The sequence below is a fragment of the Rhea americana genome, unplaced genomic scaffold, assembly GCF_003343005.1.
Source record: "Rhea americana isolate MKP2758 unplaced genomic scaffold, rheAme1 scaffold_2, whole genome shotgun sequence".
Classification (NCBI taxonomy): Eukaryota; Metazoa; Chordata; class Aves; order Rheiformes; family Rheidae; genus Rhea; species Rhea americana.
Genome location: NW_028186149.1, coordinates 1204334 through 1232047, shown reverse-complemented (window position 1 = coordinate 1232047; position 27714 = coordinate 1204334). Strand labels below are relative to the sequence as shown.

The following is a 27714-nucleotide window of genomic DNA, read 5'->3' as shown; positions in this document are numbered from 1 at the left end:
TGCATATCTCCAGAATGTTCTTCTGGGAGGTGAAGATGGTATCTCAACATTCTTTTCTATAATGTTGTTCAGAAAAGCTCTGGGTTTTCATTGGCAGTTGTGATAGGCTTTTTCCTTTAGGCACTTCATTTTTCAGAGCTTAGAAGCTGGACTCTGGATGCTGAAGTGCACCTCCTCAGAGGCGGAAGTTGTATTTTACACTCTGCCAAAAGTTAGTGTTCAGTACTGGGCAAGACTCCTCAGATCATTGGACCAGATTTGTGATAAATATCAATGCAATGCTGGAGGGAACGGGAAGAAAAATAAGCATAGCGTCTATCTTTTTTCTTTTTTTCTTTTTTCTTTTTTCCTCCAGAAACAGAGTAAAGATAGATTTGGCCTTGAAGGTGATGAGGAATCAACCATGTTGGAAGAATCTGTTTCACCTAAGAAGTGAGTGTATACAACAGGAGGAAATGCCCTTCTATGTAAGCGAGACACCTTTTAGCTTTGGTAGCATTTTTCATTGCTCAAGTGACGTAGCACAGTTATTACTTTGAAGATTTTTTTTTTCCCTACAGAGTAGGTCAGCAGAAAAAGGCACCATCTCCAGGCAGTTTTTCAGACTTTCAGTTTCATTCTAGGATAGAGGAGCATGCTTTTCTGTCTTAAAATTACTGGTTAGGGCAAATGTATATTTTCATGGTGACTGTTCATGGGAACTGGTGGTCAAAAACCTACAGCTTTCTTGAATATATAATATCTTTATGGCATTCACCTTAAAGGACAGCTGTTGAACTTGACCCCTTGACTCTTGCTAGAATTCAATAAAAAGAAGAACAAAAATATTGCAGAGCTTGAAAATACTGTATTACTTTGGTCTTTGTGCAAACACCTAGGTTTGCAAGGTCTCTGTTGTTTTTGTTTACTAAGTTCTTGGCTTCCAGTGGAATTTGACTTTTGTCAGTTTAATTGTACTTTGTCATGAACACTGGTGGTTCATTACACCAACCCACTGTAGACAAACTGGTCAGATACGCGATGTGAGTAAAGGTAAAATTTTGGCACTAATAGATCAGGCTATGATTTCATTGGTGGTTCTGATGGGAGATTAGCAGAGTTGCTGATGAGCAGCAAAAAGCAGAACTGTAGAGCTCGCCATGCTCTTGAAAAGGAATATTTAATCTTTCTGTGCAATGAAATAATAGAAACAATTTCAAGGCAGTTTGAGTTGTAATGAGCCCCTTAAGTCTCTTCTTTGAACTCTAAGGATGGCAAGGTCTGCTGTGTGTGTGAAAGTATTTGATTTACTGTTAAACATATGGTTTATAGGAGATGAGCTGGTTAAATACTTAATGTGCCCTTATGTGAAATTTCAAATTTTGACATATCACACATGTTCGTATGTGCTTCCTTTTGACACTGCCCTTTCCAAATTGCTTCCAGAATATGTTAGTAGTGTAGTGTGCAGAGAAGCCCCAAACAGATAAATACAAAGCTTTTCCCATAATTGAAATTACTTTTTTTTCTATAACATACTATTGCTGTGACAGCCAGAGTTCCTGCCAACACTTCTAGCTGTTAAAGCATGAACTGTATTTAAATATGAACAGGACAGCTGGTAAAGCAGTGGATGACCATGGATAACAATAACTTTATTATGCTTGAAGACAGCATACTTCCCAGTCCATTATTTGATAGGCTGCCAGGCTTTTAGATAAGTGTGTGTGTGCGTGCGCGTGCACGTGCGCACACACATGTGATGAAGGAAAAACATTTGTTTTTATTCCAAATCTAGGGATTGCTTGCATAGACATTTCCAAAGGGTCATCCTTTTATTTTCTTACTGATCAGCCTAATGATGCAACTGAAACAGAGCAGTCTTATGCCATAAAACTTAATCCAGCTATATCTCTACCAGGTATCTTAGAGGGGTGACGCTACTGTACCATATATACCCGAATTGTATGTTGCGCCTTTCTTTGCTACCTGCTCATTATTGTTATTGATATTTGATCTGTCAAAAGCCTAGAAGATGACTTTAACAATTCTCCAGCTCCTCCAAATGTTCTCAAACGCAATTTAAAAGAAGAATATCCACCAGGACTTAGTTTGCAGGAGCTGATTAATTCTCTCTCTGTTTTTCATTCTTTTTAGATCTACTATCTTGCAGCAGCAGTTCAACCGAACAGGGAAGGTGGAGCATGGCTCTGTGGCGCTACCAGCTGTTATGCGTTCAGGGTCCAGCGGCCCGGAGACCTTCAACATTGGAATCATGCCTTCTCCCCAGCAACAGGTCACGATCGGTCAGATGCACAGAGGACACATGCCCCCGCTTGTGAGGAACCTCCTTATTTTGTAGTAGCACTTGAAACTGGTCTGTGCCAGAAGTAGTCAGAGACAACATGTTATCCATGTTGCTAAGAGCAGGAGGATTGTGTAGAGTGTGGCTGCCTGGCTGTCCTACTGAACACATGTTTTGAGCGTCCCTGAATATTTAGGGATTCTCGTTTTGACTTGTTCGCTCTTTCTCTCTCCTCCTCTCTCCTTTTTTTCTTTTCTTCCGCTCCCCCCTTCTCCTTTAAACTGGCTCTTCCAGCCTTCCCTTTATTTCAAAGTCGTTAAACTATTATGCAGGGCTTAGAAAAAAATAATTTAAAGACTGGTAAAAATAAGCAAGTTTAAAACAAAAGCCAGTGTTTTATCTGTCGCTGGCCTGCTGATTTACAGTTTTAAGGCAGGTTTAAAGTTCGTGCTTGCTTTTCTCATTTAATTTAAGTCTATCGAGGAGCTAGAGGGACTGTAGAATATAATCAATGTTTAAGCTCATATCATACAAGTGGAGGTGTAGTATATGTGATGGCCATCCTGTTCTGCCTAAAACCCTTCAGTTTTCTGTTAGCTTATGCGTAATGATGGCAATTCAGTTTTTAATTGTCTTTAACATTTTTAGACTGTCGTGTTCCAGGAAATCAGTGATCATATCCTTGAAATAAGTTCAGTATGCTTATTCACATTCCTAGAATGCAGGCCAGGTAGACAGCTTGGTACTTTAGTATGTGTCTGAGCATGATTTGGTCTGTGAAAGTTCAGAATCTTATAAATGTGTGTAAGTACAGAGGAGTGTAAAATGGCATAGGCAGGATCAAGAACATGAGGAGTATTAAAGTGAGCTTTGCTTTCTCCACTGCACAGCTAAGGTTCTGGGGAAAGGCTATACTTGGTGTCACTCAGTGCTGCTTAGCATCAATGTAATATCTACCAGAAATGCTGTTTGGAACATGGCACGCACCCGTCTCCTTGTTCTACCTTTCAGACCTCAGCTCAGCAGGCTTTGATGGGGACTATAAATACTAGTATGCATGCTGTTCAACAGGCACAAGCTGACCTCAGTGAAGTTGATAACCTGCCACCTCTAGGACAGGACATGGTGAGTTTATCTAATCTCCATAGAAATGAATCTTAATGGCTTGGGGTGTTTTCAGACCAGTTTAGTTATTGTCGCTGGTTCTAAAGTGCTATCTCTATGGCTTTTTAAATGGGATTAAAAAAAAAAAAAGTGCTTGCTTTAAGGAATTTGCATATGTATGCTGTTCTGTCTAGCTCTTATTAATCTTCTGAGATTAAGTGGATAAGTGGAGCAAACTTCCTTGCATAATCATTTCCATAATCTTACTTGTTTCCTCTGAACATATACAATTAAAGGCAAATAGCAGGCCAGTATTTGCAGCAGGGATAACTCTCTCCTGGATACTTGAAAGAAATTAACAGGCTTCTTAYAAGGTCCACTTGTGATGCTAAAACAGAGTAAGTTTGGTTCTTCAAGAGATACCACAAAGTTCCTCACCTTGTTTTTGGAGGTATAAGTGGCTTTACTTTTTTTTCCCAGCTCTGGCTCAGAAGGCCAGACCTGCCTGGTAACAGTCTGCCTGGGATATTTTCATAGCCTGACATTTCTGATGTAGGGTAGGGTAGGGGGAAAGATTAAGCCTACTGTTCATGGGAACTGGTGGTCAAAAACCTACAACTTTCTTGAATACATAATGTCTTTATGGCATTCACCTTAAAGGGCAGCTGTTGAACTTCAGTAGCAATTGTATAGTGAGGGATTCTGCAAAAGAAAATGTTTGCTTTTGTATTTCACTCTAAAGGATTGCTTCCTGTCCTCTGTTCCACTTTTAAAGGTTTGTGAAGCATTTTATACAAGATCCTGATTTACAGGACCTCGCTGAAGTCCTTAATACTTGTATGTTTTGTTATTCTTTCTCTTTTTATTTTGTTGCTCTTCAGGCATCAAGAGTATGGGTTCAGAACAAGGTTGATGAATCAAAACATGAAATACACTCTCAGGTTGATGCTATTACTGCAGGAACTGCATCTGTTGTTAATCTTACAGCAGGTAAATTTCAAAGGAAAGTCTTTCTAGTAGTCTCTGACGTTTTCAGTCTAAGTAACATAGTGACTGACTGTGAGACAGCTGAGAATAGCTTTACTTCCAAATACTGTAGTAGCTGAGTGCAGCTTACCAATCTCTCCCAATCACAGTTTTAAAATTCTCMATTTATCATCTCTAACACTAGAAGAACTACCATTGATGAAGATAAAATGTAGCTTGCTTCTTCACCAAAGTAACGTAGCAATTTTGCAAGGTTATTACAAATATGCATCATTTATCTGACCAATGTTAGAGATTATGAATGTTTATTTGTATGTTTTTGCAAATTATGAGTTGAAGGAATTCCAAGTGGCATAAGAGGGGGTAATAGTGTGTTAACCTAGGATCCTTCAAGTTGAAACAGAAGAGAGAGCTGAAATTGTAGACTTCTCAGCAAATTGCATGGGGAGAAAAAAAAATTATGTTAGAAAAAAAAATACAGAGATTGGAAATATTTTAGACCTAAATTTTGAAGTGACACTTCAGTTACTTAGTAGACATTGCTTGACCATCTTCAAATGTACCAGTTGTCTCTCACTAGAGTGCAGCTTGTGGCGGCTTTTGCCCTTTTAACCTCTGAAGCCTGCTGTTTATGAAAAATGGTTTACTCTGCAGGTGACCCAGTTGACACTGATTACACTGCTGTGGGATGTGCAATTACAACCATCTCTTCCAACCTCACTGAGATGTCTAAAGGGGTGAAACTACTTGCTGCCCTCATGGATGATGAAGTTGGAAGTGGAGAAGACCTCCTTAAAGCTGCTCGAACACTGGCTGGTGCTGTCTCAGACTTGCTGAAAGCTGTGCAGCCCACTTCAGGAGAGGTGAGAACATGAAACCTTTTCAGGCTCTTTGAAATGCACGACATGCATGGCTCTTCTGAAACATTGGCTTTTAAGCCTCACTTGCTCAGTCCCACTTAATGTCCCCATTGCAAACAGTTCTTTTTTGATCCCTATGCCTATCTCTGTCTTTATGCCTTTAAGTCCTGCACTTTGATAGTGGAAAGCTCCACGTTATTTGCATAGTTTTGTGTAATAATTTGAATTGTCTTGGTAGTGTATTCTTTTAAAAGCAAATTTTATACATTACTAGAACTCAACAGGAAATGAAGAGATAATTGTTCCTGATTTCTTTCTTTACTGTATTTGCTGTGTGCTTTAACATATAAAATGAGGAGAAATTAACCTCCATTTTTCCAGAAATGAGGAAGTACTGACCACCTTTACTATTTTGATAGTTTGATATGAGTTAAAATTAGCAGCCAGTTTGTCTTGGATTTCTTCGGGTATTTTGGGTTAAAGAACATGAAAGCTGCTGCTGTTCCAAATTAGTTGGCATATTGACAGTCCCTGATGTATTTTTCTCTTGAGTTAATGCAAAAATGCTTATTAAAGTCCTTTTGCATTCTTCACACTTTCTGGGAGCACTGTGGATGAAACCCATGTAGTAAGCCACAAATGTGTATGGAAAAGAAAAGATTTTCGAAATTTCCAAATTATTTCTGTTGGTTGATGGTGTGTGTATGTTGGGAAGGGGGTATTTGGTGGTGTTTTTTCTGTTTTTGTTTGTTTGTTTGTGTTTTGTCATATTGATTGCGTGTTAATGCAGAAGTTCTTGGAGGAAATCTGGAAGTTTAAATAAAGTTTGTTTGTTTGTTCTAAATTGTTTCATCATTATATTTTTCCAGCCTCGACAGACAGTTTTGACTGCAGCTGGAAGTATTGGGCAAGCTAGTGGGGAGCTTTTGAGACAAATTGGGGAAAATGAAACAGATGAAAGGTTCCAGGTAAGGAGGGGAGTAGTTGGTCACTGTGAGAATTGTGCAGCTTTTTAATGAAGAAGCCACTGTATAAAAATGAGGCTTCCCACAGTGGTGTTAGGAAATGCTAGATTTGATATTACTTAATGATAATTGAGGCTAACCCATTATAAAATTGCTTTCAATTAAATTATCACAAAATGATGTAAATGTTCTCATAGGAACCCCTGCTTCATTCAGTGTGTCACATAGAGGGTTTCTTCCCTCATGGAGAGCTGTTTGCTGTATATTCTCCTTTGTTTAAAATGCATGACTTAGGCTATTTGCATACTGTTCAGATTCTTGCTATTCAAATTCTACTCTACACAAACTTCTGGTAAGTTTAGAAAAAAGTTACTGTGTTGCGATGTTATTTGTAAAAGATTAATATTATTAGAAAAACATAATGCCTGTATGGCTTAATAGCACAGTTACCCTTTGGCAATTTAAAACCATTGTCCTTAAATGCTCCGTTAGAAACATGTTAGAAACATTTGGATTTTTTCACTCAGTGTCAAGAACAGGTCTACCTCAGAACCAAAGGGAAGTAGTTTACAGCAACAAGTGGCTCTCTGGAGTGTACTGTATGAGAGATGTATGCCAATGCAACTTAAGGGCCATTTTAGGCATTTTTTCCATGAATAACCCTGTCTGCAAGTTTCATCAATTCTCATTTGTATTTTTAGTTTAATATGTATTGCAACCCTCTGCCTTCTTTCTTTGATAAATGTTCTAGTAAGTGTTACAGGATGTTGGAGACAGTGGGTAAGGAGATGGATGATTTATGTGGCCTTCATTTCTAGAAACAAAATAAAAATTTAGATTGCTAAATTGTGAAGTTAAAAGTTTTTTCTGCTGCAAAGTCAGAATTCTGCATAAATGTATCTATCTTTTAATGAGAAAAGCAAATCATTTTAACATCATGTACCTTTACAGTGTGCCTCAAGCTGTTTTAATAGCAGATTAAAGTGTTATTCTGGAGTGACTACTTAGTAACAACTAAATGCTTTTATAGGGCTATATTTATGCTATGAACATGCAACTAATTTGATTGAAAGCTGCATCTTTTCAAAAAGGGGGTTGTATTTGTCAATACTCTTGAGCGCTTTGAAGTAACTTGGAAGTCTGTATTAGCTCAAATACTGTCTACCCTCAGTTACCATTTTGCTCTTTGAGGTCTTTATCCTTACTGCAGATATTTAGCATGTATTCAGTAGTGAACTCAAGTTTTTGCACTGATGGTGCATTCTCAGGAAGTCAAGATAGGCATGTTGAAATTTGGGATATGATTTCTTTATGGATGCCTAGTCGATTCAAAACTTAGGACACTCCGTACTCATTCAGTCCAGTAACCTGATAATGTCTACAGATCAGTGCTTTTCTTGTCTTGAACAGAAGAATCACAAATTTTCTGAGTAATAGCCATGTTGCTTCCTTTCACAAAACAAAAATCTCATTCTTATTTTTTGAGAGTAAAACTGGAAAACTTCTTACCCCTAGGAGTCTCAAGTTTGATCTTAGATAAGCCAGGCATAAACTATGCTTTGTTTGTAAGACTGAGTTTTCCCTTATTTTACCAGGATGTTCTGATGAGTCTAGCCAAAGCTGTTGCAAATGCTGCTGCCATGTTAGTGCTGAAAGCCAAGAACGTAGCACAGGTGGCTGAGGATACTGTCCTGCAGAACAGGGTCATTGCTGCTGCTACACAATGTGCACTCTCTACTTCCCAGCTTGTGGCTTGTGCCAAGGTAAGCTAGCAGTGTATCTGCAGCAACAAGGCGTTGTTTTGGGTGTATGCTCTGTGTTCTTCCAGGAGTCTTGGACAATATACTTCGGTAGCATGGTTCTATGTTTATGTAGTACTGAAGTTACTGGTTAGTAAACTTCTGTCACCTGTAAGTTTGTAACTGGTATGTTAAGTCTTCTGTGACTTTTTTGCCTTTGGAAAAGCCATTGATTTTAATTTTAAAAATGAAACAATTCACATTTGCTATTTGAATACTGCTTTTGAAGTCTGAAGGCCTGCTTTCATAGGGTTAATTGTGGTTGGAAAATGGATATTCAACTATTGTAAAATATCACAGAGGATTGTAATGAAATTAGTTGCCAATTTTAGATATTAAATTTTCATTATTTCCTCCTTTATAGCTTTGGCTAAAAGGGCTTTCTGTAATGAATACGTATGAAGGTTTGTTAATCGGGGCTTGATATTCTTGTTGCTGGTGAATTTCTTTGGGTCAGCAAAAGAACACTCAGTGGCATCCATTTTCCCATAAGATGTATACAGCTTTCACATTGCCCAGAGTTGTCTGGATGTGCCTGAACAAAACGTGAGAGGACTGTTTCTAGCTTATATGTGTAGATTACTCAGCTTACCATTTGTCTTGTGCCTGCCTTCTGCCAAAATGTTGTGTCTCCTTTTGTCAAGGATTACTTTTAATTTAACAAGAAAAAACAGAGGCTAGTGAAGGATGGCTTTACAAAACCTATTTCCATTAAAATTTTGGTTACTTGGAATTCCAGGATACAGAATTGTGCCAGTGGACATAGCTACTTTGTGGAAGTTTGGCCTCTGCCTTCCCTTTAGAACCACTCCCTAGTGTTAACTGTGTTCAATAGCTACTAACAAAAGCATGAAATGAGATGGGGAGGTCTCTGTTCTGAGCATCTAAATTAAGACTAAAATTACTATATGGGTAGCCCAGATCCCTAATTTAGGGGTCTGATACTACCTGTAGTAAAGGAAAGCTCAGTGACACATGTTTAAATACTCACTTCAGGGTTTTCCATATAGGGAAAACCTGTTAAGTAAAAAGCCTGAGGCAATAGATGTCACCTGTTAATAATTAGGAAATTCTCAGTTAAGCCTTTTCTGAATGCTCTGCATCTCTTCTTGGTGCAGGTTGTGAGTCCCACCATCAGCTCTCCAGTGTGCCAGGAACAGCTGATTGAGGCAGGGAAACTGGTGGATCGTTCAGTGGAGAACTGCATGAGGGCCTGCCAGGCTGCCACAGATGACACTGAGTTACTGAAGCAGGTCAGTGCAGCTGCCAGCATTGTCAGCCAAGCCCTGAATGACCTCTTGCAGCACGTCCGCCAGTTTGCAAGCAGGGGAGAGCCCATTGGACGCTATGACCAGGCTACAGATACCATCATGTGTGTCACAGAGAGTATTTTCAGTTCAATGGGAGATGCCGGTGAGTCTCTCTAATGGACGAAGCTTTTAAGAATCACAGGTTCCTGGAGATGTGAATATTTCAAATAATGCAGATCAAAAAAAAGCCTGTGCTGTTACTGTGCTGTACTTCTAGGCTAGTGGTCCCAGGAGTAGTCGTTCAACCCATAAGCAAAATATTATAGTTGTGTGCTAGATAACAGATCTTCACAAAATATTTGTTCTAATATGCAAAGAGATATTTTTTTGTCTATATTCCAGTGCTGCATTTCATAAAAAAAATAGCAATTTCTTATCTTTAAATATGAAGACAGATCCATAAGCAACTACTTCCCCACTGATTGATTTCATTAATACTTTTTATCTACCACTAGTAAGGTTGCATAGATTTTGATTTTGTATGCTTGGGTTTTACGTTGTGATTTTTGAAATGTCACATTTATGTTTTTCCAGTGACACTTCTAAAACGGGCAACTTTTAGAACCAATCGAGCTTGGGATGCCTGATGTTTAACTGACCCAATCTGTTTTTTTAGTAAAGAAAGAGATTAATTAGAGTGGTGAAATTTCAAGAGGTGTGAATGTTATGAATTATCAACAACACGAAGGAGCAGCAACAACTTTGAAATCAGGGCAAATTTAAAATTGATTTTTTTTTAATCCAGTTCTCTTACACTTTGGAAATAGTTTGGCTTCACAGGCTCCTTTCTTGCCCCTTCTATTTGTGATACATGAACATGAAGACAAGAAATTAAGTATTTACATTCATGTATCAGTCAAAATGTGAACCAGCTAGTCTTTTCTTTATGGAGTCATTTTAGCTCTTATGTGTAAGCGGTCTTTTTAAAAAAGTAAGTCAAGTTATGTATGAGAGGTTTCCTTAGTTTCTAAGGAACTGTACTTTTAACTGTGTCAAACCATTAGAGATAAGTGTTCAGGGAGGTTTTTTGTCAAATTGCAAGTATATTTTGGCCCTAGAAGAAGACATTTCATGAGAAATTAGAGAGATCAAGATTTTTAAGAAATACACAGATACACAAAAGTTTTGTTAAGCCATTCTTAATTTTCCAAATGAAAGTTGTGGAAAGTTTTCTAGTGTTTAGCTGCCCTAAGGAACTTAATTACTATTTATATGCACAAGAAAGCATTTTAGTTAGGTTTACATATTTAACTGTTATTTATAAATCTTTTGGCATCTGTACAAAAGGAATTAGTAAAAGAGCACCATGGATAGCATTTATCTTCTGTTTAGTCGAATATCTTGCTGTGCTATACTTCCTTTTTCACAGAAGGCATTCAGATTCCAGTTGGCGTTTCCAGCTTATCATTGCCTTCTTGTAGTGAGTCAACCTCAAAGTCATTTTGAATCCAAAGACACTTGTGCTTGTCACTGCTTTAATATTGAGCATGTGAGTTAGATTCACTCTTCCATTTGCTGGCGTAATGTTTCAGCAAAGGATATTCGAATGGATTATGCCAAGTGGACTGTTTAGAGTGGTTGCTGGGTTAGCCATTATAGATTAAAAAAGAAAACAAAAATTTAAAGGCAAAATTACAAATTGGGAAATAGCTGATAACAGCTAGAAAACATTTTTTCCCCCTTTGTCTGAGCAGTGGAGTCCAGCAGGAGGCATTCAGTTCTAAAGCCCCCAAGTTAGCTTTGCACAACCTAAGAAAAATGCTACCTTCAATTACTTTTTTTTCCTTCATGACGATGATTACTTTTGTGACCACTTAAATGTCAGGAGGCTTTTAATCCAAACACCTGCTGTCTGCTTGGATAACCTGCAGAAAGCTGAAGGTGTGTATGGTTCAAGTCTGTTATGAAGGAGTTAAAGTGAATGTTAAACTGATCAGATGAATTTACGCTAAAAATGGTATGTGTCCACTTATGCATTGCTGTTTGATCTCTGTGTTTGACTATGACCAGCACTAGACTTCAATACCTTAAACCTTATTTTGACAATATCTAGCTGATGCTTAGTCATTCTTGACAGAGTTCTTGATCTAGTTTACGTTGTTAGAGAGAAGATACTTCTGCAAAAGAACTTCAGGAAGATGGAAGAAGAGGTAAAAGACAGTAATTTTTATTGAAGGGTGAAACCTTGCTATAATCTAAAAGCAAAACCTTTGGTTTTCACTGGGTTCAGGACTTTCCTGGAACTACATATATAAAATTACTTTCAAGCATTGTTATTTGTTGATTTTTATCTTGCTATCTAGAATTAAAAAAACCTCAGTTTCTTCTTAATCTCCATCATATCAATTTCCCTCAATTATGTTGTCATCCAAGATTTTATTTATAAAGCTTTTAAGCCATGAACTACTTACCTATCCTTTTTGATTCAAAAGAACATTTCAGCAAATGTAACTTTATTTTTGTCTTGTTGAGATGACTTTTGAAACCAAAACTGAAATACAAAGAGAAGAAAAATAAGAATATAACTGTTGCTACTGTAGGTGAAATGGTGCGGCAGGCCAGGGTGCTGGCTCAGGCTACCTCAGATCTGGTCAATGCCATGAGGTCAGATGCTGAAGCAGAAATCGACATGGACAACTCCAAGAAGCTCCTGGCTGCCGCGAAGCTCCTGGCAGATTCGACAGCCCGCATGGTTGAAGCTGCAAAGGTACCAGGAAACTGAACTGTCAGCTTAAAATTATATAGTTAGACACACAGAGGAGGTGTGCATTATTACGAAAAGGAACTGACTGATAGTAGAGACAGTGTTTCTTATCCTGTAAATATTTTGTATTTAACTATTTATCTTGAGTATTTTCAGAAAATCCTGTGTATTATCTTTATATTATGTTTTTTTAAATCTTTCCTGCATTGTTTTGCAGGATAGTTACCAGCAGCCATGGCCAGTGTGGTCCAAAATTTTGTCCTAGACTTCCAATTTAAAAAAATCCCATACAACTGACAGAAGCAGTAACAAAGAAACTCTGCTTTCATGGTGTGGCTTTTTTTTTTTTTTTTTTTTTTTTTTTTTTTTTTTTTTTATCTTTTTGCTTTTTCTCTTTCTCCTTCAGGCAATACAGCTTTTCTGTCTGCCTTGGAAACAGCGTCCTCTATCTGGGGAGTCTTGTCCACAAGAGAGGGAGTCTGCTCCTTTTGTCTGTTCTCGCCAGAGGGGCAGATATCTAGCCGTCTATCTCCTTTTTGTGCTAAAAAGAAATATTTAAATCCTCTGGGTAGGGATATGCTCTTTCAGTGGTTTCCCAGATTTTGCATCTTACACTTAATTTTTTTTCTTTTCCTTCCTTACCTGATCAGGGCCAGGCAGCCTCCTGGGCCTTTAGAAGGCCAGTGTGCCTGGTTGCAGAGCATGTCCTTTCTAGTACTTTCTCAGACTTCAAATGGAGGAAAATTGCTGTGTCAGATCAGAGATTTTAGATTACAATTGCTGAAAGGCATATTAAATGAAAAAAAATGATTATATGAATGTATGAACAATTGAACTACACTATTACAGAGCATAATAGAAGCCATTTACAAAATATCTTTTTCCAGTGTACTTAATTGTAGCAGCTTTTTAATGCCTGTAAAACTCTTTAATACATGTTATTGGAGATGGGAAAGAAAAGTAGCTCTCACTCATATATGAAGTAAAAGTTCAACTCAGTTCCTAAAACTGCTTGACGTGTATAGCAACAGTCTGCATTGGCAATACGTCTTCTGCTTCAAATTGTTTTGATAATTTGATCTTTTTCTTCCTAACTTCAGTTAAATATAAAGAAAATAAAGACAGATGTAGTAGAGATGGTCTGGAACTAAAGCATTCAGATTCTTTTATGTTCTCTCCAGGATTCTGAGGGCTCATGTTTTTGGCTTTGAAATTTTATGTAGGGAGCTGCAGCCAATCCTGAAAATGAGGATCAACAGCAGCGTCTTAGAGAAGCAGCAGAGGGACTACGGGTTGCCACAAATGCTGCTGCACAGAATGCTATCAAGAAGAAAATTGTCAACAGATTAGAGGTTGGGGAAAAGATCCAGTGATTTTTTTTTTTCAGTTTATTTTGATAATTAATATCTGTAGATAATTTCAAGCAATTAAATTTGAAGCAATTACAAATGCATATGTTAGGTAAAGTGCTAAGCAAAAGATGATAACATTGTAAATTCTGTTCTAGAATACAAGGACTGGAATTTGTTTCAAGTGATAACCTGATAGCACAGTTGTCAGATGCAGAGAAATTGAGGAATTTCTATTGCTGATGAAGTGATCTGATGAAAGCATTTTATTTGTAAGGAATTTGGTGGATTAGTCATAAAGTTAAAACAGCTGAGGGCTACTACTTCGTTACTGTTTTAAATTATCTGTAATCTGTCATTTACACAAAATATCCTTCGGTGTTTTTACTAGTATGTATCAGTGTTTCATGTAAATTTCCCTACAAAGATATGTTAAGTTGTACCATATCCAATTAAACTGTTAAGTTATTCAGAGAATCAAAGAAGCTGAAACAAAAGTGAGCAGATGCATAATAGCTGGTGGTACAGCCAAGGGCAAAAAGGCAGTTTACTATTCATTGAAGATTAAAATTTAGCTTACGCTTGTCTAATGAAGGTCTGAATTTCCCATTTTCAGCTAAAATATAGGAAAAAAAGATAAAAACAGCTTTTCAGAATTCATAATTTCCAACTGTGCTTTTATAGTAATCAGAAAATGATTGAAGTGAAATGAGATGTGATCAAAATAGATGAGCATCTTCTGGAAGTGCGTCAAATCTATTCTATCTAAGACTCCAAATCATGAATACTTTAGAGAATGAATAATAATTTATATACTATATAATTTCAAAACTAAATGTAAACAAATTTAGAAAGGACTCGTTTTACTACAATATAATATATTTTGTCTTAGAAGAAAGATGTGTGTAATGATGAGAATGAACCTCATACTTGGTTTTATCTATCTGGCTAATTTAAGAACAGTATTGTGCAATATGTTGAAATGTATTTGATAAATTGTTGGATATTTAATTTTGTGATAGGAAGAGATTGATTATAAGACTCCTAGACATTTGAACAGGGTCTTGTTAGTGCTTTTAGACTAAGCAGTACTGTTAGTGTGTTATTGTAATATGTTTTCTTCTGAAGAGCAATCKCAGTAGAAAAAAAGCCTTGGCTCCCTTGATTCTTTGGTCAGAGGTACTAGTGTGGCAGCATGGATCACTAAATTTTCTTTGGCTGCTTTTTTTGGCCTTCTTCTGAAGGTAGATAATTCACTAGAGATTTCTGCTCTCCCTAAATGAGATCTTTTGGTAATGTTGCCAGCCCATCATATGAAGGAGGAAGAGCTTAGAATCCTTATGGTTCCAGGTATTTTTTCCTTTATTATTGCTAAGATTGAGATGAGAAACAATGTTCAGCCTGTAGAAATGATTTTTGTTTTGAAAAAGGAGTGTCCCTGAGTTTCCTTAAGGCAAATTAATATAGTGAAACAGTGTTTTAATCTGTCAGTTATTAATTTAATGTTACCTGTATTAGCTATTTCATCCTCTGAATTTGCTTGGACTTTTTATCAGTAAGTGTTCTGTTTCTTTTTCTCCAAAGATTGCAGCTAAACAAGCTGCAGCTGCTGCCACTCAGACAATTGCAGCTTCTCAGAATGCAGCTGTTTCAAACAAGAACACTGCAGCCCACCAGCAACTTGTGCAGAGCTGCAAGGTAAATATATCACAGCCCATTGACAAATAACTTTGGAATCAACTTTATGGGCAACTGAAGATCACCTATAATCAATAGATTTCACCTCAAGGGGGATTTAAAAACTATTGGTCAGTATGTATTCTGGAAAACCATGATTTATTGTATTATCCATAGTTTCCGTACGTTACTACGTGGGGATCTTTGAAGAGCTGAGCTACTGAATATTTGCCTGTTACAAATACCCTTGCAAACTCCTTTACTGGAAAGGATTGACAGACATATATACCTTTGCATTAACATGCAGAATACCAACCAATTTACCTGAAGCAAGTGCTGTAATCAAAAGTTTTGCTGCAAATMGGTCAACAGTACTGTATATGCAGAACTAAGCTGGAAACATTGTGTATGTGTATGCAGTTGCTCAGGAATTGGTACAGTGACAAGAAGTCTTGCCCATCAGTTTAGTGCACAACTTTCCCTTCAGTGGGTGGGCCTAGCTCTGCAATTATGAAAAGAGGTTTTTGGATGATATATGCAGTGAAATGGCACTGAGGACTGTTGTGTAGTAAACATTTAAATATTCCACAAAAAAGTATGGAATAGCAATAGCGTTTTATAATACAACAATGTAAAATCTTGTTTAATATGTTGGTCCTATATAATTAACAACACTGATCTTTCTATTCTGGTTATCAGATACAAGCAATTTGGGCCTTAAATGTCATTTTTCCTGCTAAGTTACAGACCATCCTATAGGACTACATGATTCTTAGCTCTCAGTTAGGCTGCCAAGAGCACAGAGCTCAAGGTATGCCTGAAGTCAAGCACATTCTTGTAGTTCTAACCTGGAATTCAGAGCCTTTCTGAGAATTGTTCTCTTTAGTGTTAAGCTACAGTTGCTATCTTAATTTCTAGCTTTAACTAGTATTGCTTCACAATTTTCAGAGTAATTAAAACAAATTTTTAAAATAAACTGTAGAATTTTTAAAATAAACTGCTATCTTAATTTCTAGCTTTAACTAGTATTGCTTCACAATTTTCAGAGTAATTAAAACAAATTTTTAAAATAAACTGTAGAATGTAAAAGTGTATTCTTCTAACTAGAGCAGTTATGCGGAGTATGAGAACAAAACTATTAAGGCATTTTCAAAAAAACATATTAATATTCAGCGATTATTTCTTATACTGGTGTTCTTAAGAAATCTGGGAAATAAATTTTGTAGCTCAGGTACATTTCAAGACTGTGTTGTAGGCAGCTGATATTTCAGCATGAATAATAATAGTAAAGCTTATTTGCTGTATTGATTATAGTTCATTCTAGTTTGACCTAAATGCTGATTTATTAGACAGCAGAGAAGGTCCAATATCCATTTTTGTGCTTTGGGGAGGGTGGAGGGACAAATCAGTATTGCAGTACTGAGGTGTTATGACTGATGACGTGGACTGATGAGTCATGCGAGCACGAATTTGGGCAGTTTCAGAATCGACTTTTAATGATATACATTTCTAAATGTTATAGGCATTCTATGAACTTTGTTGTTAGAAGTCAAGGAAAAGTAGGCTGTGGTGCTGAGTATAAAAGACAACATTTTTCTGAAAGCAAGTCATTCTTTTGAAAATCTAAGCCACTTATATCTCCACAACTGGAATTTGAACATGAAAAAGCAGTTGCTGAAAATACTTTATGCCAACATATTTTTGTGGAAGAATCGTGACTATCATACAGTTTTTAAATTAATGGGTAGCATGAATAAAGATTTCTGACAGTGGAAAACCTCTGAAAATTCCTCTCTCATATTAATTCAGTTCCATGTAATCCTAAAAAATTCAGTGCAGGCACAACAGTATTGTAGCTGTGAATTTTATGGGTTAGCTTCAAGGGAGAGGTGACTTGCTTTACTCAGGGTTGTGGGGATGTTTATCTGCTTAAAGCTGCTTCCTTTGTTTCCTACAGAATGTTGCAGATCACATTCCTCAGTTGGTGCAGGGTGTAAGAGGAAGTCAAGCTCAGGCAGAAGACCTCAGTGCCCAACTAGCTCTGATAAATTCCAGCCAGAACTTCCTTCAGGTGATGTGAATTATTCACTATAGTAGATTCCCTTGGAGCAGAAGGCATTTCTGAATGGTCTGTGGTTTTGTTTGTGATAAGCAGAGAGCTGTTGAGAGCTGTACATAAGTTTCTTAGCTGTAACTCACAATCAGTAATGAAAATTTAGTTCCTCAGGTCAGATGCCTAAGCTGTGGACAGTGAAAAATAACATTGTGGATATAAGTTACAAGAAAACCGAAGGATATGAAAAAGGAATATCATAGCAGTGGCATTTCTGTTCTTGTTCATTACACACTTCCTGGGTGGTGAGAGTTCAGCATCTCTCTAAACAGAGATTTGAATGTGTGAGGCACTGTTGTAACCACTCCTYGTGAAGTTGAAGTCAGTGTTGCAATAAGTGTTTCCAGAGTTCTTTGCATGTAAAGGGGAATATTACTGACGTTTCTTAGATATTAGCCTGCCATTGCAGTGGATCTTGATCGAAGTTTCGAACAAAACCTTGAATTCAAGCCTGTGCTTCTTTGAAAGTATCAGGAGCTCACTAATGATGCAGAATCAGCAAAGTAGGCAAACTACTAGCCACAACCCTTGTGGAGAGTTACTGCTTCAATTATTTTTTCAACTTAAAGAATTTTGAAATAATATAATTGGAAATTTCTTAACAATTTGATGTCTGTGCTGCCTGGATCTCCTTACATCACATAGATACTGAATGGCAAAACTACAAGTTTAAATTTTAAATAGTCTATAGAAGTACTTAAAGGCTTTAGGTAGCCATTGGTACCTTTGTAGTAGTAAAGCACAAATAGTTTCGGCTGCAGAGATGGCGTGTAGATTGTGACAAGATGCAGCAAGGGAAGGAACAGACTGGGAGCTAGGTGGTATATGGTTAATGGCAAACAAGTGCATGAAGAACATGTAGAGGCATCATGGTTGCTATAGGAATGGAGGGATCAGACATTTTCTGTTCAATCGTTCATTCAGTCCTGAGCGTTGTTTAAAGAGAGTAAGCTAATAAAACCAGAAGTGTTCCTTTCTCCTCTTTGAACAGCCTGGAAGTAAAATGGTGGCATCTGCTAAAGCTGCTGTCCCCACAGTGACTGATCAAGCGGCAGCAATGCAGCTAAGTCAGTGTGCGAAGAATCTTGCCACCAGCTTAGCTGAGCTACGAACTGCCTCCCAGAAGGTAGGTAGATAGTAGTTCTAAACAGATAGAGCAAGTTGGCCAAGTTGATGGTCACAGGCTTACTCCTGCTTGGTCCACTGTCTCTTTCCCCCAGGGGAATGATCATGCTTAGGCAGTGTTTGTCGTTCAATATCTCTTTCCATGCATAGTTTGCGCCGAGTCCCAAGTGGCTTCTGTTACCATAATTGAAAGGGGGAGAAAGAAGTGTCAAAAAACCTGAAAAGCTAGTGCTACCCTTGCCATATCTGCCGTATCAAAATGGCAGGAGGAAGATGTGCACTGAGCAGCCCATCAAAGCTGTGAGATGTTGTTACATCTGAAGGTGATGGGGAAAGAGAGTTTACCTCCTGCTCGTGCTTGGCTCAGGAGAACCCAGATCTGTCTCTGCTGTGGTCTGTGGGGTGACAGCAGACTGCAGAGGTGCTCCAGTTCTCAAGGAAGTGGAGGCTAATTGTTTGACACACAGACTTCTAAATCTTGGGTATTGTTAAGGGAAAGGATGGGGAGAAGTTCTGAAAATGCTCTTTTCTGGTGCATACTGACACCCTAACCCAGGATTGCAGCATATACTAGCACACCTGAGCAAACTTTAAACTCTAGCTCAGGTACTGATGATCACATGACTGCTGCAATATCAAAGGCCTGTGAACAGTTTATTCATCATACCTAAGCTGTTTTTCAAAGGTCAAATCCAGGCTGCAGTAGTAATGTTTTCTCTGTACCTGAGTTGACTAATTATGAAGATACATGTGCATAAGCTAAGTACATCTCATTCCCTTGGTGGCTCTTAACAATACGTTAATCTACTCACAAGCTAAAAAGATTGTGTGGCAATTTGTAATTTCTGATGGGTAGCACTTCAGAATGTCTGCAGGTGCTCTTAAAGTCATGAGATCCACCATCATGTTAGATGATGTTTGGCAGATGTGTTTACCATTTTTGTTAGTGGAAAAGGCTTACGGATCATAACAGTTTCATTGATCTGATTTCTGAATAGGCTCATGAAGCATGTGGCCCAATGGAGATCGATTCTGCTTTGAACACAGTCCAGACACTGAAAAATGAACTGCAAGATGCAAAGGTGGCAGCTGTGGATGGACAGTTAAAACCTCTTCCAGGAGAAACGGTGATTGATAAAGAACGTTTCATTTAAAAGCAACCCTATGATGTTAGCTATTAAAAAAATATATATATATATATATATGAAGCAAAACAAGTCAGGAGGCCCTGGCTAATGCTCATTCTGACAGGATTTTACACTAATTCTTTTAAAAAGATAATATATTCCTATTACATCAATAAAAGTATATTCTGTAGCAGGAACACATAGGACTGCAGGCCTTCCTTCCATTTTGCCCAAACTGAAATTCAGTAGTGCTGTTTCAAAGTCTCTCCTTTTTGACTAGGAAATTATAATGATAAAGAGAACTGTAAAATTGGTATTATGTTAGGGTTAGACAGTGAAATGTTTAATTTGACGAAAGCCGTCCCCTCCCCTCCGATTTAGATAAGGATTTCTGTTACTAATTTTAAAATATAGTTCTGGGGTTTTTGTTTTTCACACAGCCAGATACATGATTTTATTTCAGCTAGGACATGGAAAGCATGCTGATCAGGTTTCAGAGAACTGGTACGTGTATTTCAATAGCTGATGTGAAAGTTCTTTTTGGGGAAAGTTGAGAATTTTTTCATATCACTTAAAAGGAAGGTGTGTTTTAATTGACCTTAAACACAGAAATTTGTCCTCTGTAATTTTTCACAGCTTGAGAAATGTGCTCAGGATCTGGGTAGTACATCAAAAGCTGTTGGTTCATCAATGGCCCAGTTGTTAACTTGTGCTGCTCAAGGCAACGAGCATTACACAGGTACTGTTTTATTCCTAATGTCTGAGAAAACTCTGCTTCCCATAATATACTTGTTAGAAGGTTTTCTTATCATGGGCTACTTAAATCATGGAATTGCTTGCTTCCTTATTTTTATGCAGATAGTCTATTTTGCAAGCTGCTAGCAATTTTTAATGTAAAGAATGTGCTTCATAATGGAACAAATAGTGTTGCAGTCTGCTGTATGTCTGTGTGTAATCAGAATGGATTGAGCCATCTGTTGTTTATGAAAATACACGCCGCCAAAACTCTTTGTGAAGGACAGAATTAAAATGTAATGCAATTTTAAAGGTCAGTGCCACCTGAAAATGTTGCTCTCTATAAAGAAGGTTAAAAAGGTCCTTGGGATATATTTGCGTCTTGTGCTTTAAAATGCGCTCAGGATCCTTTGGTGATGTTTAAAAACTGTGCATTGCTTACTAGATGCTACAATGCAGCTAGTCTCTCTGACTCAATCATTTTTGTGTCATTTAGATTAAAGCCCATAGGGAATGTGGGCACGTGGATTCTACAGCTTGTTCTTTTTAGGAGTTACCTCAGTTTTCATAACTGTACTTCTAGGAACTGAAAAAATCTAATAATGATGATGATCTTGGGGGGAGGGCGAAGGTTTACACTTGGATAATATGTTCCGCCTCCTTTCTGTAGGAAACAAAAGCTGTGCAAATGCTACAGTAGAATTTTCTTAATATTACTGGTAAAATGGATTACAGCAATTACCATTTCATAGAATATAATTGCATCAAGGCTACATAACTTATAGTTGCTTTCACTTGAAGCAGATGTAATTAGATTAAGATGACACACATTTCTATTACACAGTTATTCAGAAGCTAGCACTGGGATATCTGATGAAGGAATACAAATACTTATACTTGAAGCTGATATCTAATAATTGAATTTAGTAGCTCTTTTAACATGAGAGCTACGAGAGCTGTTCAGTCAGGAAATCTTACGAAGTACCGAGTTTTTATTCAGCTGAAGAATAATCCTTTTCAGAACTCGTATGACTATTTTCTATTTTATTCTATGCTGTTTTACAGGAACTATTTTGTGCTCAAGTAAGCTTGAATGTTTGTAGGTGGTATGCCACGTTCTGCTGTTTCTCAGTGATAAAATCTTTGCTGTTTATCTTCACTGTTTAATGATTCCCTTTCGTCTGCAACTGCCATTTTAAGTCTCTTTTCACTTGGCACTGAAAGTTATTGTAGAAGGTGTAAACAGCACTAAACTGAAAGTAAAACAGACTTTTTTCTATTCTGGTATTCTGGTAATTTAAGTCGAGCTTAAAATATGGCTACTCACGCAATAAATAAAGGGAAAAGAATGTKTGGGTATTGTTCCTGAAATTTTCCTTGAATCAGGAATGCAGATAGCTGACGCTAGTTTGTCAAACACAGAAGTTGTTGAGCAACATAGGTGGTTTACTATTTCTGTCTAGCTTGGCTTTACTTTGGCATATAGTGTCACTTTTTATTTTGTTCTAAGTTTTCCGCATGTAAAAATGCTGAGGTGATATGAACTGAAAAGTTAAAAGTATTGGTGTTGAAATGTTGACCTGGCAACTCTGTAATTTGTTTTTGGTGGCAATATCCCAGCTTTTTAAATATATGTAATATGGATGCGAGAACATTCTGGTCATTTCTAACACTTCTAAATGTAGATAACCAAGAGGACTCCTGTAGTCAGTGCAAACCTTTGCCATAGTTTTGTTTTGAAAGTGATAGCACAATTTTAACATTGTCACTGAAAATTCACCATCTACGTTAGAGAAATATATTATAATACAATCTGTCTACTATTCTATTGGCTAATAAAGATCTTCTGTTGGAATGTTTTATATTGGTTTTCATTAAGATCTGAATTAAATTTCAGAAAAGGAATAATGTGTTCATTACTCATACAATCAGAGGCCTTAGCTCTAGAGCTGATGAACATCATATAATGTTGGCCAGGTAGACCACAGAAAAAAAATTCATAGTATCTTCGCTGTGGCTTAATTAATTCATTTATTTTTATTTACTTCTGTTCGTAATGGAGTTGGATTGTGTGGAGTGGGCTTATCCCTCAAGGTCTATTTTTATTTAATTGCTGGAACTTGAGCTGTTACTACATAGATGATTTTTTTTATTATTGTTATTGTCCCCGTCCCTGTCCCCCGAAATCCCAAAGTCACCTTTTCAGAAGTGGCAGAGATGCTGTGGCTCTGAAGTCACATATGTGGTTTTTGGAAACAATTGCCTTCACCCATAGCTTGGAATACAACTTTCTCATGTACTATTTTTAGACTCTATTCATTCTTCCTATTCTTTGTTCTTTCCGTCTAAGACCTATTCGGTCATTCAGAGCTGCCCTGGAATATGTTCTTTGGAGTATTTTTACATTATGGCTTCGCTACGGGCATCTCTCTGGCTAAATGACACTATGCATTTCAAACATACTTGTATTTGAAGGTGTTGTTTTAAACTACATTTGAAATGTTATGTTGAAATGAGACCATTACCTGCAAATTCAGCTGTCATAAAATGAAAGGATAATGTTTCTGAGGATACTAATAGCCCTTTGTGAAATCTGAATATAGGGGTCGCTGCCAGAGAAACTGCTCAGGCTCTGAAGACTTTGGCTCAGGCAGCACGAGGGGTTGCAGCATCTACTACAGACCCTGTGGCTGCCCATGCAATGTTAGATTCAGCAAGAGATGTCATGGAAGGCTCTGCTATGCTTATTCAGGAGGCAAAGCAGGCCCTGGCTGCACCGGGGGATGCGGACAGTCAGCAGAGATTAGCCCAGGTGAGTTGTGAAATAAGCTGCTACATGAATCATGGAAAACTCACAGATTGCTTAGAACAGAGAACTTACGCGAAATATCGCACCTCAGCACCATCTGCATTATTATAACTATCTTTCAGAAAGAAGAACTTAGTATGAAGATACATTTATTAGTGCTTTTACTCCACAAAATATTTGGAAAGTAGGCTTCTAGACTGCAAGATGGAACTGTTAAACTCAGCATTACCAGATCAAGTGTCTGTATGCATGTCCTATTCAAAGAGAAGGAAGTCATAAGCCTTAAAAATGGCTTGTCAGAGTTTTAAAATGCCCAGCTATAGAATATGCCTCCTGTTAGAACAATATTCACTTAAGCCTTTCTCAGTCCCCGTATGTTTTATTATATTACTATAGGTGGCAAAAGCAGTGTCTCACTCATTAAATAACTGTGTGAATTGTCTGCCTGGACAAAAGGATGTGGATGTAGCTTTGAAGAGCATTGGAGAATCCAGCAAGAAGCTCCTTGTTGATTCGGTGAGATGTCTTATAATGTGCAAATAATTTGAGAGAAATGAAAATCAAGTCTGTTACCCGCAGTTGATGCGTAACAAACAAATTAAACTTAAAGCGAATGTGCTTTAAATATTCTTTGCCTTTTGTTTAGAAGCCACTTCTCAAGTTGAACTGCTGTTCTAATTCACGGGGAAGTTGGCATATGTTTGTGGCTTATGAAAGCCATGGGTGTTTAAGTTGTCTTTGATCACCATTACTTTATGTTTTGGAAATGCCAACTATGGTGCCACAATTTCACCGTGAAAATTATCATCCAGCTCTGCTCTCACTCTCTGAGAAGTGATTCATTCAGTTTAAGGAGTATTATAGTCATTCAAAAAGGCACATCTATAGTGATTTTGTGTAAAGATATAAAATATTAAGTTTCTGTTTCACTACATCAGTGTCTCAAAAACCCTTTCTGCACTGGTAACTTCCCTGAAGGCTATGCAATTTGAACATCATAAATCTACTCCTACAAATGATCTTGTGATTCTGAAAATGAAGGAAGAATTTTATTTTTTACCTGTTTGTGGAATGCCTTTAGTCAAATCAGGTCAGGACTGAGTTTGGAGTCGTGTAAGAACTGCTGATACTTTTGCATTGTTCTGAGAAGCTTGCTCGTGGGAGTGGATGATCACTTGAACAAGATTCTTAAATCTTTTTCAGTGCTTATCACTTCAACTTTTGTAGTTAAACCATAAAATAGTTGTCACCTTGTCTGTTCCTTGAAAACTTCCTCTTTTGAACACAGACAATACTTAGAACTCCAAAGTCAAAACCTTATCTTCCTGCTTAAAGCATGACTGAGCTCAGGATTGTATAGGTTTCTAGTTGAGAGCCATCCTAGCAATGCAGATGCAGTGTGTGTTCTCGCTTGTGTGTGAAGCTTGTTGCTATATTGCATTAGTGTTTTTGAATTGCTGAGCTTTCCAGTTGTGAAGGCTGATGTGACTTACTAGCCCTTAAAGTAAAAGCTGCTGTTCTCTCGCAGCTACCACCAAGTTCCAAGTCTTTCCAGGAAGCTCAGAGTGAACTGAACCAGGCAGCAGCAGATCTGAACCAGTCGGCAGGAGAAGTTGTTCATGCTACGCGGGGCCAAAGCGGGGAATTGGCTGCAGCCTCTGGAAAATTCAGTGATGATTTTGATGAATTCCTTGATGCTGGTATTGAAATGGCTGGCCAAGCACAAGTAAGGTTTCTTTGTTCGCTTTTGTCATGCTAATTGGGACAAGGGCTATCTTGGGAATATGGTACGATATGCTAGTGTCAGCATCTATCCAGAAATGATGGATGATACGTGACTATTTCATAACATCCATAACTGGCTATCTGGAGTGAAGAGAAATCTGACTGTTTGCATTTTATACAAGATACTGGAGTTTCTTCCTGGTCCCACTCAGAAATGCAACTTCATATTCCTGCCTAGTTTGGGGTGTTAGCTAATTAATTCATGAGCTGTATATTTGGGGGTACAAGAGCCTACTGAACTTCTCAAATAGTTGAACATTATGGAAAAGGCTGCCTTTATTTTGGTAGATCTATTGTGGAATAATTTATATGAACACTACTCTAAATTTAGCAGCTTTATACTAAATTTCCTGTACTTTAAATAAAGGAAGGAAAAGGTACGTTTAAAATCTAGACTTGACATTGCTCTATAGCATGTACCACTGTGGACTGGCTACAGACCGGTGCAGGCATGTGAAGTGTGCTTGCTGAAGTGCCCTACATCTGACAGCAGCACTTAAACTTCATTAAACCTTCATTATTAATGGCTGAACTTTGAGTAAAGGATGCTTTCCATCTGTGTCTGGTCCAGAAAAGAGCAAATTTGGGAGTTTTGGATGGCCCTGTGAACAAAGAGAATGTGGCAGGGAGAAGACAGAATATAGATGTAGATTAAATAATGCCTGTTCATATCAGCTGAATAAACTGAAATGTCTTTACATAAGAACCTGAACAGATGGTTAAAAGGARTTGCCTCACTTTTACAGGTCATTGACAGAAGAATTTAGTCTCAGCTGTTTGCCATGATCATGCAGTACTCTCCTGTAACTGTACATGTGTGAAGTTCTCAATTTCAAGCAGTGGATTAAAACTGACAAGTAATAGAACATGCAAGTTGGAATGATTACCAAAGCCAGTTTATAGAAACTCCTTTTCTTGGAATAAAGGAATTTCAGGAGGGATCTTTCTTTGCAAGTAATCTGTTAGATACAAGAGTGCTTGTGGGTTATACAGAGGTTGCTGGAATACAGACAGTATGTGCTGTATGATGTGGACCAGTTGTGCCAGGCAGAGACACATGAGAGTCAGGACAACAAAAACATTGTTCAGCAAGTAGTTAAATTTTTCTCTTGCTCCTTTGTGAATACTACTATTGTTAAAAATCAAGCTATTTGTTACGTGGTTTTCTTTTTCTGCTCTGTGAATGGTGTTGGAAGCACCTGTTGGGATTTTATTCTGCTCTGAGAATGGAGCTAGAGGCACCTGTCTGTGTGATCAGAAGCTTTGGTCAGAGCCCTTCTCTGATGTGCAGGGGACCATAGTCCATCAGCCTCAGTTGGATGAACAAATTGGGTTTCCAAACACAGCTCATGAGGCTTTAGCACACTCTCTTTATTGTAAACTCTGCACTTAATGTTATGTTGCTATGGCTTTCCAGACTAAAGAGGACCAGATTCAAGTAATAGGTAACCTCAAGAACATCTCTATGGCTTCCAGCAAGCTGTTACTGGCTGCTAAGTCTCTCTCTGTTGATCCTGGAGCTCCTAATGCCAAGAATCTGTTAGCAGCAGCTGCGAGGTAAGGATGTGTTGCTTGCTTTAGCTTTTATTAAGGTGGTTGTTTTGCAAATTACCTCTGCAATATTTATAATATATATTCTTTTGATATTGCCAGTTAACTGTATGGTTGGGACCTGTACTACTTTTGCATGAAATTAGATCCCAGGAAAGTCACTTATTTTTGAGTTAGTTTCTTACCTGGCTTAACTTGTTGCACTTTATGGAAATAACTATCAGGTGAAGATTTGGTGTGGTTTTTGAATGGGACAGCTTCTCCTGTTTCTTCTTTACCCTAGTGTGTTTTGCCTGCTTTTTTTTCCTTTCCGTATAAGTTTTGATAATGCACTAGATTAACATTAAGCCTTTCAATTCTAAACAAGGAGAGAAATCAAATAATGTTCTTATATAGGTTGTGTTTAAAAAACATGTTGTGATTACCTTTTGCTAGCAGTGTGTGTGTGCATGATCAAGAACATTCTTGTCTTGCTTTGAAAGGCTTAGGTGCTATTTTTATGTGGTGGAAGATATTCTTTAAGGATTTTGTGAAACATGCCCTGAATTTCATTCCATGCACTCTGTTTCTCAGCTAGAGCACTTACTGTTTACTTGAAAAATATTTCCTCATTTCAATATTTGTAGCTGGATAGTTCTCTACTTTACTTTCTCAAATCATTTTCATGATTCTTTTTTTTTAATTATTTTAAATATTTACTTATTTATCAAAGCCTTTAAATTCAATGTTCAGATATCAAACCAGAAGGGGACTATTGAAGGACAGGTAGACATTCATACCTAGAAATCTCAACATTTAAATAGATCAGCATCTGAGATCAAATTTGCATGTCACTTGTCAATCTGTCTTCCAAAATGTTTACCTCCAACAGAGGTAGCCTGGAGTTAAGACCTACTTTCTTTGCGTTAATGCAGTTGATGGTCCTCTACTCTAATCACCTTTTTTTTTTTTAATATGAAGTAAACTTTTTAAAATAAATACACTTCTAATAAAGGGCCCTTCAGTAGGCTATGCTACTTTTTGTCTAACAAAAAAATTCTGACATCCATCTTGTCTCCTGAAAAACAAACAGGTTTCTAGCAGAATTGTAAGTATTCAAAGGTGCATTGCTTAAAATGAAGGAATTGCATTACCTGGTGTTATCAGCACAGCACTAGACTGCTGCAGATTCCTGTGCTGAACTTGGAGCTCTCCTGTTGCTTTGGAGCTTGGAGGAAGTCTTCAGTGAAGCTGGCTAGGTGCTAGTATCTGCCAGACTGCTATTTAGTACAGAGAAGCATTTAGTAAAAAAGAGACCAGCTGTGCAGATTCTTTAGATATTCCATTTTGCCACAGTGCATGTGTGTGCACGCAAAGCTGCATGTGTATGGTTTATGTGGATAAGAATGAAAAATAAATACTATATTGGTTCTAGGTTTAAGATACTAATG

General features: G+C 37.6%; 1 protein-coding gene across 2 annotated transcripts in view; it reads left to right on the top strand.

Annotated features, from left to right (window-relative positions):
* TLN2 (talin 2) overlaps positions 1–27714 on the top strand; it is a 215958-nt gene that overhangs the window by 116716 nt on the left and 71528 nt on the right. For both annotated transcript variants that reach the window (XM_085303277.1, XM_085303278.1), the window contains exons 13-31: positions 356–432; positions 2137–2317; positions 3296–3409; positions 4270–4378; positions 5030–5238; positions 6105–6203; positions 7796–7963; positions 9118–9412; positions 11850–12016; positions 13237–13365; positions 14947–15060; positions 16997–17110; positions 18144–18278; positions 19276–19404; positions 20041–20143; positions 22743–22951; positions 23345–23464; positions 24477–24674; positions 26151–26290. In XM_085303277.1, coding sequence (XP_085159403.1) covers positions 356–432; positions 2137–2317; positions 3296–3409; positions 4270–4378; positions 5030–5238; positions 6105–6203; positions 7796–7963; positions 9118–9412; positions 11850–12016; positions 13237–13365; positions 14947–15060; positions 16997–17110; positions 18144–18278; positions 19276–19404; positions 20041–20143; positions 22743–22951; positions 23345–23464; positions 24477–24674; positions 26151–26290 — 2810 coding nt within the window. The remainder of the gene's footprint in view (positions 1–355; positions 433–2136; positions 2318–3295; positions 3410–4269; positions 4379–5029; positions 5239–6104; positions 6204–7795; positions 7964–9117; positions 9413–11849; positions 12017–13236; positions 13366–14946; positions 15061–16996; positions 17111–18143; positions 18279–19275; positions 19405–20040; positions 20144–22742; positions 22952–23344; positions 23465–24476; positions 24675–26150; positions 26291–27714) is intronic.